The 12,876-nt window shown below is 58.7% G+C and overlaps 2 protein-coding genes across 2 annotated transcripts; both read right to left on the bottom strand.

Annotated features, from left to right (window-relative positions):
• Nucleotides 1–1,421: 1,421 nt before the first annotated feature.
• Nucleotides 1,422–5,505, bottom strand: LOC135328067 (interferon-inducible GTPase 5-like). The gene is made up of 2 exons (XM_064510224.1): nt 4,844–5,505; nt 1,422–3,846 (listed from the first exon to the last, which is right to left on the bottom strand). The coding sequence occupies exons 1-2, from the start codon at nt 4,990–4,992 to the stop codon at nt 2,511–2,513; spliced, it is 1,485 nt and encodes a 494-aa protein (XP_064366294.1). The 5' UTR covers nt 4,993–5,505; the 3' UTR covers nt 1,422–2,510.
• A 3,445-nt stretch (nt 5,506–8,950) lies between these two features.
• On the bottom strand, nt 8,951–12,669 carry LOC135328068 (interferon-inducible GTPase 5-like). Its single transcript, XM_064510225.1, has 2 exons — nt 12,374–12,669; nt 8,951–11,376 (listed from the first exon to the last, which is right to left on the bottom strand). The coding sequence occupies exons 1-2, from the start codon at nt 12,520–12,522 to the stop codon at nt 10,215–10,217; spliced, it is 1,311 nt and encodes a 436-aa protein (XP_064366295.1). The 5' UTR covers nt 12,523–12,669; the 3' UTR covers nt 8,951–10,214.
• Between the last annotated feature and the right edge of the window lie 207 nt (nt 12,670–12,876).

Genomic DNA, 12,876 nt, shown 5'->3' on the forward strand with positions numbered 1-12,876 from the left:
ACCACACCCTGAAAGGCAACAAAACCTCACCCAAGGGCAGGAAAGCAAAGTCCTTCTGGCCCCAGACCAGGCACTCCGGTTTACATTTCTTCCCTCTTGCAGGTTTTCTGCTTTCACTTTCTCTGGCAGGCAGGGCTTGGGCAATACAAGGGCGATGGGCTCAGAGGCCTGAGAGCGCGAGCACGCGAGCCAGCTCCTCTCTGCCTATGCGGGAGTAAGGGAAGGAGTCAGCAGAAGGTCCCCCAGCCAGCGCATTTCTTTGGGAGAGTGTGTCTGGTGGGGAAGGGAAGAGCCCCTCTTTGCTCTCCCTCCGCTCACGTCCCCCGCGGCTTTGCTGGGAGCCCCGGCCGTCTGTGCAGCCTGGAACGGCTGTTGCAACAGCTTCCAAAGGGGAAAGGCCTGAACTGTGGGGGACATCTGCCCATGTCCTCAGCGGGGGAACACGCGAGCCCTGTGCAGACAGGATTTCTAACCCTTCCGTCAAGGCAATACTCCGAGAGGGGAAAATCCCAAGCACGGGAGCTGACATCCCAAGCACGGGAGCTGACTCTCCAGCTCACACAGGTCCAGAGGAGGTTTGAGCAGAGGGAAAGCATGCGGGAAATCCCCAGCCACATCATTCTCAAGCAGGTTTTTCCACCAGCTCTCGGGTGCTTTAGGCAAAGTCTTGCTGCTACACAAACAGTAAGCATTTGGCACTCAGCAGCATGAGCACTGCTAGAGAATGGGGCCCTCGCTGCTTCCAACAGCTCCTCTGAAGCCACCGCAGGGAAGCAGCACATACCCAGAATTCCCAAAGGCACAACCTTGCGGTCCTTCATCATGATGCATCTAAGCAATCACTAGCAGGGCATTACACAGTGCCCCGGCCGGCTGCCTTGAGGTCTGTGCCCATGCTCACGTAGCCACAGAATTTGGTACGAATTTGGCTAAAGAAGGTGTCATGCTGGTGGTGCTCTGGGGAGGGACTGGCTCTTTGGAGTGCTTTCTCCGGGTAGTCCCATACCAGACCAAATCCAAATCCACGCAATCTTTGCCAAGAACATCCTGAGCGAGGCCTTAGCACTCTTGTCTTCCTGCCCCTCACTCTAAACAACTGCCGGATAATGTCCCGGCAACATCAGCACTTGCTACGTCTTCCTACCTGCTACAGCGAGACTCTCCCCCGGTCCAGCTGCTTGTGTGTTTGCTGCGGCAGGAGCAGCCGACATGGAAGGGGGGATTTTCTGGCACAGCCATCTCACCTACAGGCAGCATTGCTCTGGGCACGCTTGCACAGCCGGAGCACAGGTGCCTGGATGAGGCAAAGATCCGAGCCGCTCCTCTGGTCAGAATTGCCTTTCTCCCCCTTCTGCAAACTAAAGCAGCACTTGCTTCTCAGCAAGCTGGGTCAGATCTAGGGCAAGAGACTTCCACAGTGGTTGTTCTAAGTGTACTTTATTTTACTGCTGTGACGGCCGCGCAGCAGCACCCCGGAGCAGGCAGGAGCGGCTGTGTCCTGGGTTGTCCCCACGACACATGTGGTGCAAATGAAGAGCAGAGAGAGTCCTCCCTAGCCTGGAGCACTGACCATCCCAGGGGGAGATGGCAGGGGCGTCCAAGGGAGAGGGGCAGCGCCAAGAGGGGCGAGGTGTGCATGGCAAGGGTAGCATGCAGCCCCTGAGGGCTCCATGGGGCTGGCACCTCATGGCCAAGCTGGGGCAGGGGGGTGTTTTGTGGGTTTGGGTGTGTCACCTTTGGGGAAAGCAGATGGCAGCTGCTGGGGCAGCCAGGCAGAAGGCCAAAGTGGGCACTGAGGATGCATGTGGCCAAGGGCAGACGTGGACTTGGGTCTGGGACTCGCAGACTCCCAGAGCAGCTGGTTTCTCCTCAGCGACGCGGAAGGCAGCACACCAGCCCCAGTGGAGACATCTGCCCTGCAGGCAGCCACGCTGGAGAGAGGCATCCCTGCCACATGGTGCAGGATCTTTGTTCTCCGGGCTGCAAGACTTCTCCTTAACCGGACTGTCCTTCAGCTCTTCAGAAGCAGAGCCTCAGGGAATAATCACTGGTGGCCTCCTCAAGGCAGAGATTGTAATCTGAGCCTGCACCCCAGCGCTAGCACCAGGGACACATGGCTGGGGACTTCACCCAACACACAGGCCTGTCCCCAGCCTCCCTTGGCATCTATGCTGGAGAGCCCCAGCCCTCAAGTGGCTCCCAAAGGAGATGCCTCTGTGCCCAGACGCTCCTCCCGAGTGGCTCCTCCTGAACCACAGAGCTTCCAGGGGAGAACGTCTCCTGCTATGCCCACCTCTGCGTCCCCTTGGTCACACTGCTCCTGAGCTGTCCTGCTGCCAAGACACACAGCGCTTCAGCAGTTCACCCCACTCCCCGGCACCACCAGAGCACCCCGCAGCACTTCCAGACAGCAAGGCATTGGCCACCCGTGCAGAATGCAGATGGCCGGACTCAGCCCCTCTCCCCTCTGCTCTTGGGAGCTCCCCACATTCCTTTCACACACTTTGTGCTCAGCTCCCCTTTGGGCTATTCTGACTCGTCCCCTCTAAAGCCCGCTGCAGAATACGTTCAGCATCAGCAGCAGCATCAGACAGGAAATTCCTCAACCGAAAGAACATGCTGAAGAAAGCAATTGCTGCCGACAACAGACAGCCTATCACAGCCCAAGCTGTGGGGATGGACTTTAAATCAGGGAGTGCATATTGCACAGCACCCCTAAAGCTTTTGGTCAACAGCTTCATTACAAGATCCTTGGATATTTCGTGGTGCAGGGGGGACCTCATGACAGCCTTCAGCTCCTCAACAGGCTTGTTCACCTGCTCTGCAAGTTTCTGGAGGGAGTCCTCAGCCAGGCCAAAGGTCCGGCAGTACTCTTGCAGGGATGTCACCAGGATTGCAATATCAACAGCGGTAGAGAGACCAGGGATGGGAACAGCAGATGCTCCACATGACGCAAGGCTTTTCAGCCAGACATACTTCATCAGCTCCTTCTTCTTCTTTCTCAGCACCTCCTTTGAAGTGACGGCCAGGGACCGTAGGAAGCTGAGTTTCTTCTGGCTTGGCAGATCATCCAGGAAGGTCCGCAACAGTCTGGGACCATCGTACTTCCTGCCAAAACCATCCCTGCAGACAAGAAAGACTTGAGGGGAGCTTATGCCCAGCTCTGTCAAGTTACTTTCACAGTCCTGACAGATCCTATCCAGGACTGTCCTCTCATCATAGTGCTGTGACCGGGTCGCAGTAGCTTCCTTCCCTTTGGCCTTCAGGACTCCCTCCTCATCGTAGAGTCTTTGCTCATTGCTCACGTCCTGATCCACCTTGGAGCGCACAAAGTAGAAATGCTTCCCCCGAGCCTGAATTGCCTCTGCCAGAATCGCAGCATTGCATGTGAAGCGGCTGGAGGAGATGATGATGAAGAAGTCATAGCGGTCGAACTGCACCTGCTGCAGGTAGGTGTCTGGTCTGAAATTGGGTGCCCCAATGCCAGGCAGGTCCCAGAAAGTCACGTGGGAGTCCTGGGGGCAAGGATAAGGGCTGCACTGCACCGTTGTCTCTGTCACTCCAACCTCAGCTGCACCCTCCTCATGGTCCTGCAGGCCACGCACGGCATTGATGAAAGACGATTTCCCGGAGCCTGACTCTCCTGTTACAGCAATGTGGAGCTGGATCTTTTCTTCATTAGCCAGGATCTCCTGGGCTTTTGTAGCTGCTGCTGTGAGGTCTCCTTTCTCTACTGCAGCCCTTATCTCATTCACGTCTCCTTCAGAAATATGGGGAAGTGCCTCCGCCTCCAAGTCTGCGTCAGCGCTGGCCATGGCGGCTGCAGTGAGTGGGTGTCCGGTCAGCCTGGAAGAAGAGCAGAGGCTTTCTCTTTCCATTTGCAGCAGCAGAAAGAGGAACTGAGCACAAGGCGTGAGCCCCAGGCAGAGCGTGGGCACCAAAGCAGCCTGTCCAGCATCCCTGCTCCCCCCGTGCCGGCCACGGTGAAGCCCAGCCAAGCCTGGGGTACAAGGAAGGACCCTGAGGCTGTGCATGCTGGGAGGCAGAAGGAGCCCTGGGGAGCCTGGGCCAAGGTGCTGTGGGGCTGCAGAAGAGGGACGAGGGCTGGGATGGGGTGAGGAAGCAGCAGAAGAGGCATTTGGGGGCTGCCTCAGAGCTGAGGGACAACGGCTGGGTGGAGGGGGGTGCCTTGTCTCAGAGCGCACTGCCGGGAAATGGGCCCAAGCATGGGGCAGATGGGCTGGGGGAGCCCCGAGCGGGGTGGCCCGGAGGGTCCCGTCTCTTGCTGGCTGCTTGAAGAGCTCAGGGAAACCTCAGCCCCTGCACCAGGACCAGGCACAGCACAGTAAGAACCACCACGTGAACCGGCCCGACCTCCCTCGGGGACCATGGCTTCATCTCCGCACACTCAGACCCCTCTAGGGCAGCCCCAAGCCCAGCCCCAGCCCTCACGCAGGCGGGACTTGCTTCCGCCACTCGTGGAGCTGGGGGCAGCTCTGAGCACAGGGTGCCAGATGGGGGGCTGCTGGGACCTAAGAGATGCGCTGCTGCAATCACACACACTCCCTGCAAGGAGACACATGTCCTCCAGGGAGACTGAAGCCCTCTGGAAAGCAAGACCTTCCAGGTCATAACAAGAAGGTGGTAGGCGGGCATGGAGGTGGAGGCAGCACAAAACTGCCTGCTCCAATTTGCTCCTCTGGACCATCAACTTCCAGACAACCCCAGTCCCATGGAAACTGGCATTCTGCTCTTCTTCCCCCGACAAACACAGCACAACCTCTGCCTCATCCCCCGAGGACGCTGCCCACACCCTCGCTCCCTCACACCTCTGCAGCAGTACCTGGCGCCTGGGCTGGGCTGCCCAAGGGAGCTCTCACACCTCCGGGCGGCAGCTGAGGACGAACAAAAGGCTCCTGGCTGGCCCACACAAGCCTTGTGCTCCCGCTCTCCTTCCCTCCCTGCACTCTCCTGCTCTCTCTGAGTTTGCATGTTCAGCCCAGGTGTGACATGCAGCCAAGAGGGCTGGGTTTGCCTTTAAGGAGGCTCCTGACAAACCACCCGCGGGAGTTTCCTCCACAAAGCCAGGGAAGGCAGCTCCGCTGGCGGGGAAAAGTCTCCCTGCTCACTAAGGGCAGGTTCCTGCAGCAGGCAGGAAGGGCAGGAGGGAGCCCACGTGCACAGCCAGCTCCCCCCGCTGCTCCTGCCACGCTGACTCCCCACGGCAGTCCTGCCAGCAGTGGGTATCGTCTGGGCTCTTGCAGAGGGCCCCTAGCCCTCAGGGGCAGCACAGCCCCAGACGGCCTCTCCTGCGGTCACCCTCCAAGAGCCTGACCCACAGGCCTGTCTTGCTTGGCCTGTGTTGGCCCCTGCTCTGGGACATTGGATCCCAGAGAAGTCCAGGTTGGAAGGGTCCTCTGGAGATCATCTGGTCTGACTTTCTCTTGGGAAGCAGGGCCTTCGATTAGGTTTTCCAGAGCCCTGTCAAGGGGATATTGCCAGGGACCGGGAGTCCACCACTTCTCTGGCCTTTCTTTTCCACTGGTCCATTGTTCTTACGGTGAGGGATTTTTTTCCTCATATCCAGCAGCATTTTCCCCCAAAAAAAGCCTGTGCCTGCTGCTGCTTCTCCTGTCACCATCCATCCTTATGAAGACAGGGCTCTCCGCTCCTCTGTAACTCCCACGTAGGAACCGGCACACTGCGATTAGATCCCCAGCAGCTCGAGCTTCTCCAGGCTGCAATAGACCCAAATCCTTCAGCTTTTCTCCATAGGCAAGTTCTCCAGCCCTCTAACCACCTTGCTGGCCCTCTGCCAGATGCTCTCCCATTTTGCAATGTCTCTCTTGAACAGGAGGGACCGAGACTGGACACAGTTGTCCAGGTGTGGCCAAACAAGCACCCAACAGCGTGCAATAATCTCATCACTTCATCTGTTGTCCGAAAAGCGGATACGTTGCCCGGTGCGCAATAAGCCAATAATTGCACACTCAGGAGAGACATTTGCTTATTTATTTCAGAGTTGCGCCAGCCTGGGTGCTCGGTGGTTTCCCACAAATCAAGCACACCCCCACAACTTTTCAGGTAGCATTTATAGAAACAAATTGCCAGATTTGCGACTTTCCCTTTTACACTGATTGGTTAGTGATTTCTTCATTCCCCGGGTCCCACCCCTGTCTCTCAAGGTGTTATCTCCCAAAGTCCTGACAAGGGGGAGATAGTCCAGACCCCTTAATTAACACTGTTTCAGCAGTGAGAGGAGGTTTTGCTTCCCAAGGTCCTGGCGCCCAAGCAGGCCTTATTTCAAAGCCTCGACATCCTCCCTTTCGGAGTGTGGGGCACAGGAATGCAGACTGCTTGTAACTCCCTTATCTTTCCAGCCTGCACCAGCTCTGGGGCCCTTTCTTACTGAACGAGGAGTGCGGCCTAAGGCTTCAGCAAATTTAGCTACTCATGCTAAGCAAGTTTTATACTTCATGTCAGAAGTTATCCTAATCTACCTAGTTCAAACATTCTTTCTGAGCTTCCCAGGGTTGTCTTGTAACACATCCGCTGGCTGTACGTGGTCGCTGGTGCCGCCCAGGACGCAGCGTGCCTTCATCCTCCCTCCGGGGAGGGGAGCTCTCCGCCCTGGCACCTGGAGCAGCCCTGGGCTCCCCACACACCTCCCCCTGGGGCCAGGCGCAGACGCTCCCACCCTGCCCCATGCACCCTCTTCTCACAAAGGCATCTCCAGCACGGCGCAGTGAGGCCACGGGTGCAGGTCACCCCTGCGGCCAGGCTGCCCCCTCTGCCCCTGCTCTCCACCGGTGCCAGCAGAGCCTCCTCCTTGCCAGGGTCCCGTGGGGGAAGGGAGCAGACCTCTGGGGTCGGGCTCTCATCCTGCCTCTCTGCTGGGCGTGAGCTAGGAGAAAAACGACTGGGTCTGCAGGGATGAGGTTTGTAATCCCCGGCGGGAAAGCTGTCTGCACCACGCAGGCCCTGTGCGTGCCAGGTGACTTAGCACAGGCCTTGCAGTTTCTGAACCTCCTTCTCTAGGAGGGGAGAGGAGGCCCCAAGGGTCTCTTGGGGAGGAGACCCGGCCTGGTCACCACTGCAGGACGCAGACGACGGACAAGGAGCCCGTGAAGTCGGTGTTGCGCGGAGCAGACTGGGGTGCGGCGGCCGGGAGCAGGGCTAAGGTTTTGCTTCACCAGAAAGCAACTGCCTCGCACCACCGAGGCGGGAAAGGGAGCGTGAGGCAGGGCTCCTGGCCTGCCAGGGCCAATGTGGATGCCTGGCTGTGCTATAAAGCAGCGTTTGGGGCTGCAGACGGTGATGGAGAAGAAGCCGGGGGCACCCGTCCTCAGCCACGGACCCCCTCCCACAGCTTGCCTGGGCTCTTCTCCATCGCCTTCCCGGCACCAAGGGCGAGCTGGTCCTCAGGCGACCTGGGGCAGCCAGAACCGCTGCCCCTCAGCTAAAGGCTGCGCGGAGGAGACGCTGGGAGCGGGAGGAGGAGGCACAGCCCAGGCAGAGTCAGACACACAGCCACCACACCCTGAAAGGCAACAAAACCTCACCCAAGGGCAGGAAAGCAAAGTCCTTCCGGCCCCAGACCAGGCACTCCGGTTTACATTTCTTCCCTCTTGCAGGTTTTCTGCTTTCACTTTCTCTGGCAGGCAGGGCTTGGGCAATACAAGGGCGATGGGCTCAGAGGCCTGAGAGCGCGAGCACGCGAGCCAGCTCCTCTCTGCCTATGCGGGAGTAAGGGAAGGAGTCAGCAGAAGGTCCCCCAGCCAGCGCATTTCTTTGGGAGAGTGTGTCTGGTGGGGAAGGGAAGAGCCCCTCTTTGCTCTCCCTCCGCTCACGTCCCCCGCGGCTTTGCTGGGAGCCCCGGCCGTCTGTGCAGCCTGGAACGGCTGTTGCAACAGCTTCCAAAGGGGAAAGGCCTGAACTGTGGGGCACATCTGCCCATGTCCTCAGCGGGGGAACACGCGAGCCCTGTGCAGACAGGCTTTCTAACCCTTCCGTCAAGGCAATACTCCGAGAGGGGAAAATCCCAAGCACGGGAGCTGACATCCCAAGCACGGGAGCTGACTCTCCAGCTCACACAGGTCCAGAGGAGGTTTGAGCAGAGGGAAAGCATGCGGGAAATCCCCAGCCACATCATTCTCAAGCAGGTTTTTCCACCAGCTCTCGGGTGCTTTAGGCAAAGTCTTGCTGCTACACAAACAGTAAGCATTTGGCACTCAGCAGCATGAGCACTGCTAGAGAATGGGGCCCTCGCTGCTTCCAACAGCTCCTCTGAAGCCACCGCAGGGAAGCAGCACATACCCAGAATTCCCAAAGGCACAACCTTGCGGTCCTTCATCATGATGCATCTAAGCAATCACTAGCAGGGCATTACACAGTGCCCCGGCCAGCTGCCTTGAGGTCTGTGCCCGTGCTCACGTAGCCACAGAATTTGGTACGAATTTGGCTAAAGAAGGTGTCATGCTGGTGGTGCTCTGGGGAGGGACTGGCTCTTTGGAGTGCTTTCTCCAGGTAGTCCCATACCAGACCAAATCCAAATCCACGCAATCTTTGCCAAGAACGTCCTGAGCGAGGCCTTAGCACTCTTGTCTTCCTGCCCCTCACTCTAAACAACTGCCGGATAATGTCCCGGCAACATCAGCACTTGCTACGTTTTCCTACCTGCTACAGCGAGACTCTCCCCCGGTCCAGCTGCTTGTGTGTTTGCTGCGGCAGGAGCAGCCGACATGGAAGGGGGGATTTTCTGGCACAGCCATCTCACCTACAGGCGGCATTGCTCTGGGCACGCTTGCACAGCCGGAGCACAGGTGCCTGGATGAGGCAAAGATCCGAGCCGCTCCTCTGGTCAGAATTGCCTTTCTCCCCCTTCTGCAAACTAAAGAAGCACTTGCTTCTCAGCAAGCTGGGTCAGATCTAGGGCAAGAGACTTCCACAGTGGCTGTTCTAAGTGTACTTTATTTTACTGCTGTGACGGCCGCGCAGCAGCACCCCGGAGCAGGCAGGAGCGGCTGTGTCCTGGGTTGTCCCCACGACACACGTGGTGCAAATGAAGAGCAGAGAGTCCTCCCTAGCCTGGAGCACTGACCATCCCAGGGGGAGATGGCAGGGGCGTCCAAGGGAGAGGGGCAGCGCCAAGAAGGGCGAGGTGTGCATGGCAAGGGTAGCATGCAGCCCCTGAGGGCTCCATGGGGCTGGCACCTCATGGCCAAGCTGGGACGGGGGGGTGTTTTGTGGGTTTGGGTGTGTCACCTTTGGGGAAAGCAGATGGCAGCTGCTGGGGCAGCCAGGCAGAAGGCCAAAGTGGGCACTGAGGATGCATGTGGCCAAGGGCAGACGTGGACTTGGGTCTGGGACTCGCAGACTCCCAGAGCAGCTGGTTTCTCCTCAGCGACGCGGAAGGCAGCACACCAGCCCCAGTGGAGACATCTGCCCTGCAGGCAGCCACGCTGGAGAGAGGCATCCCTGCCACATGGTGCAGGATCTTTGTTCTCCGGGCTGCAAGACTTCTCCTTAACCGGACTGTCCGTCAGCTCTTCAGAAGCAGAGCCTCAGGGAATAATCACTGGTGGCCTCCTCAAGGCAGAGATTGTAATCTGAGCCTGCACCCCAGCGCTAGCACCAGGGACACGTGGCTGGGGACTTCACCCAACACACAGGCCTGTCCCCAGCCTCCCTTGGCATCTATGCTGGAGAGCCCCAGCCCTCAAGTGGCTCCCAAAGGAGATGCCTCTCTGCCCAGACGCTCCTCCCGAGCGGCTCCTCCTGGACCACAGAGCTTCCAGGTGAGAACGTCTCCTGCTATGCCCACCTCTGCGTCCCCTTGGTCACACTGCTCCTGAGCTGTCCTGGTGCCAAGACACACAGCGCTTCAGCAGTTCACCCCACTCCCCGGCACCACCAGAGCACCCCGCAGCACTTCCAGACAGCAAGGCATTGGCCACCCGTGCAGAATGCAGATGGCCGGACTCAGCCCCTCTCCCCTCTGCTCTTGGGAGCTCCCCACATTCCTTTCACACACTTTGTGCTCAGCTCCCCTTTGGGCTATTCTGACTCGTCCCCTCTAAAGCCCGCTGCAGAATACGTTCAGCATCAGCAGCAGCATCAGACAGGAAATTCCTCAACCGAAAGAACATGCTGAAGAAAGCAATTGCTGCCGACAACAGACAGCCTATCACAGCCCAAGCTGTGGGGATGGACTTTCAATCAGGGAGTGCATATTGCACAGCACCCCTAAAGCTTTTGGTCAACAGCTTCATTACAAGATCCTTGGATATTTCGTGGTGCAGGGGGGACCTCATGACAGCCTTCAGCTCCTCAACAGGCTTGTCCACCTGCTCTGCAAGTTTCTGGAGGGAGTCCTCAGCCAGGCCAAAGGTCCGGCAGTACTCTTGCAGGGATGTCACCAGGATTGCAATATCAACAGCGGTAGAGAGACCAGGGATGGGAACAGCAGATGCTCCACATGACACAAGGCTTTTCAGCCAGACATACTTCATCAGCTCCTTCTTCTTCTTTCTCAGCACCTCCTTTGAAGTGACGGCCAGGGACCGTAGGAAGCTGAGTTTCTTCTGGCTTGGCAGATCATCCAGGAAGGTTCTCAACAGTCTGGGACCATCGTACTTCCTGCCAAAACCATCCCTGCAGACAAGAAAGACTTGAGGGGAGCTTATGCCCAGCTCTGTCAAGTTACTTTCACAGTCCTGACGGATCCTATCCAGGACTGTCCTCTCATCATAGTGCTGTGACCGGGTCGCAGTAGCTTCCTTCCCTTTGGCCTTCAGGACTCCCTCCTCATCGTAGAGTCTTTGCTCATTGCTCACGTCCTGATCCACCTTGGAGCGCACAAAGTAGAAATGCTTCCCCCGAGCCTGAATTGCCTCTGCCAGAATCGCAGCATTGCATGTGAAGCGGCTGGAGGAGATGATGATGAAGAAGTCATAGCGGTCGAACTGCACCTGCTGCAGGTAGGTGTCTGGTCTGAAATTGGGTGCCCCAATGCCAGGCAGGTCCCAGAAAGTCACGTGGGAGTCCTGGGGGCAAGGATAAGGGCTGCACTGCACCGTTGTCTCTGTCACTCCAACCTCAGCTGCACCCTGCTCATGGTCCTGCAGGCCACGCACGGCATTGATGAAAGACGATTTCCCGGAGCCTGACTCTCCTGTTACAGCACTGTGGAGCTGGATCTTTTCTTCATTAGCCAGGATCTCCTGGGCTTTTGTAGCTGCTGCTGTGAGGTCTCCTTTCTCTACTGCAGCCCTTATCTCATTCACGTCTCCTTCAGAAATATGGGGAAGTGCCTCCGCCTCCAAGTCTGTGTCAGCGCTGGCCATGGCGGCTGCAGTGAGTGGGTGTCCGGTCAGCCTGGAAGAAGAGCAGAGGCTTTCTCTTTGCATTTGCAGCAGCAGAAAGAGGAACTGAGCACAAGGCGTGAGCCCCAGGCAGAGCGTGGGCACCAAAGCAGCCTGTCCAGCATCCCTGCTCCCCCCGTGCCGGCCACGGTGAAGCCCAGCCAAGCCTGGGGTACAAGGAAGGACCCTGAGGCTGTGCATGCTGGGAGGCAGAAGGAGCCCTGGGGAGCCTGGGCCAAGGTGCTGTGGGGCTGCAGAAGAGGGACGAGGGCTGGGATGGGGTGAGGAAGCAGCAGAAGAGGCATTTGGGGGCTGCCTCAGAGCTGAGGGACAACGGCTGGGTGGAGGGGGGTGCCTTGTCTCAGAGAGCACTGCCGGGAAATGGGCCCAAGCATGGGGCAGATGGGCTGGGGGAGCACACAGCGGGGTGGCCCGGAGGGTCCCGTCTCTTGCTGGCTGCTTGAAGAGCTCAGGGAAACCTCAGCCCCTGCACCAGGACCAGGCACAGCACAGTAAGAACCACCACGTGAACCGGCCCGACCTCCCTCGGGGACCATGGCTTCATCTCCGCACACGCAGACCCCTCTAGGGCAGCCCCAAGCCCAGCCCCAGCCCTCGCGCAGGTGGGACTTGCTTCCGCCACTCGTGGAGCTGGGGGCAGCTCTGAGCACAGGGTGCCAGATGGGGGGCTGCTGGGACCTAAGAGATGCGCTGCTGCAATCACACACACTCCCTGCAAGGAGACACATGTCCTCCAGGGAGACTGAAGCCCTCTGGAAAGCAAGACCTTCCAGGTCAAAACAAGAAGGGGGTGAGCGGGCATGGAGGTGGAGGCAGCACAAAACTGCCTGCTCCAGTTTGCTCCTCTGGACCATCAACTTCCAGACAACCCCAGTCCCATGGAAACTGGCATTCTGCTCTTCTTCCCCCGACAAACACAGCACAACCTCTGCCTCATCCCCCGAGGACGCTGCCCACACCCTCGCTCCCTCACACCTCTGCAGCAGTACCTGGCGCCTGGGCTGGGCTGCCCAAGGGAGCTCTCACACCTCCGGGCGGCAGCTGAGGACGAACAAAAGGCTCCTGGCTGGCCCACACAAGCCTTGTGCTCCCGCTCTCCTTCCCTCCCTGCACTCTCCTGCTCTCTCTGAGTTTGCATGTTCAGCCCAGGTGTGACATGCAGCCAAGAGGGCTGGGTTTGCCTTTAAGGAGGCTCCTGACAAACCACCCGCGGGAGTTTCCTCCACAAAGCCAGGGAAGGCAGCTCCGCTGGCGGGGAAAAGTCTCCCTGCTCACTAAGGGCAGGTTCCTGCAGCAAGCAGGAAGGGCAGGAGGGAGCCCACGTGCACAGCCAGCTCCCCCCGCTGCTCCTGCCACGCTGACGCCCCACGGCAGTCCTGCCAGCAGTGGGTATCGTCTGGGCTCTTGCAGAGGGCCCCTAGCCCTCAGGGGCAGCACAGCCCCAGACGGCCTCTCCTGCGGTCACCCTCCAAGAGCCTGACCCACAGGCCTG

This window comes from Dromaius novaehollandiae, chromosome 4, assembly GCF_036370855.1.
Source record: "Dromaius novaehollandiae isolate bDroNov1 chromosome 4, bDroNov1.hap1, whole genome shotgun sequence".
In the NCBI taxonomy this organism is placed as follows: Eukaryota; Metazoa; Chordata; class Aves; order Casuariiformes; family Dromaiidae; genus Dromaius; species Dromaius novaehollandiae.

What these genes read in the sequence shown, in the direction of transcription:
- LOC135328067 (XM_064510224.1), bottom strand. Translation starts at nt 4,992, where the DNA reads ATGCAAACTCAGAGAGAGCAGGAGAGTGCAGGGAGGGAAGGAGAGCGG. An exon ending in CAGCCCAGCCCAGGCGCCAG is followed by an intron (nt 3,847 to 4,843) that starts GTACTGCTGCAG and finishes CTCTTCTTCCAG; the next exon opens with GCTGACCGGACACCCACTCA.
- LOC135328068 (XM_064510225.1), bottom strand. Translation starts at nt 12,522, where the DNA reads ATGCAAACTCAGAGAGAGCAGGAGAGTGCAGGGAGGGAAGGAGAGCGG. An exon ending in CAGCCCAGCCCAGGCGCCAG is followed by an intron (nt 11,377 to 12,373) that starts GTACTGCTGCAG and finishes CTCTTCTTCCAG; the next exon opens with GCTGACCGGACACCCACTCA.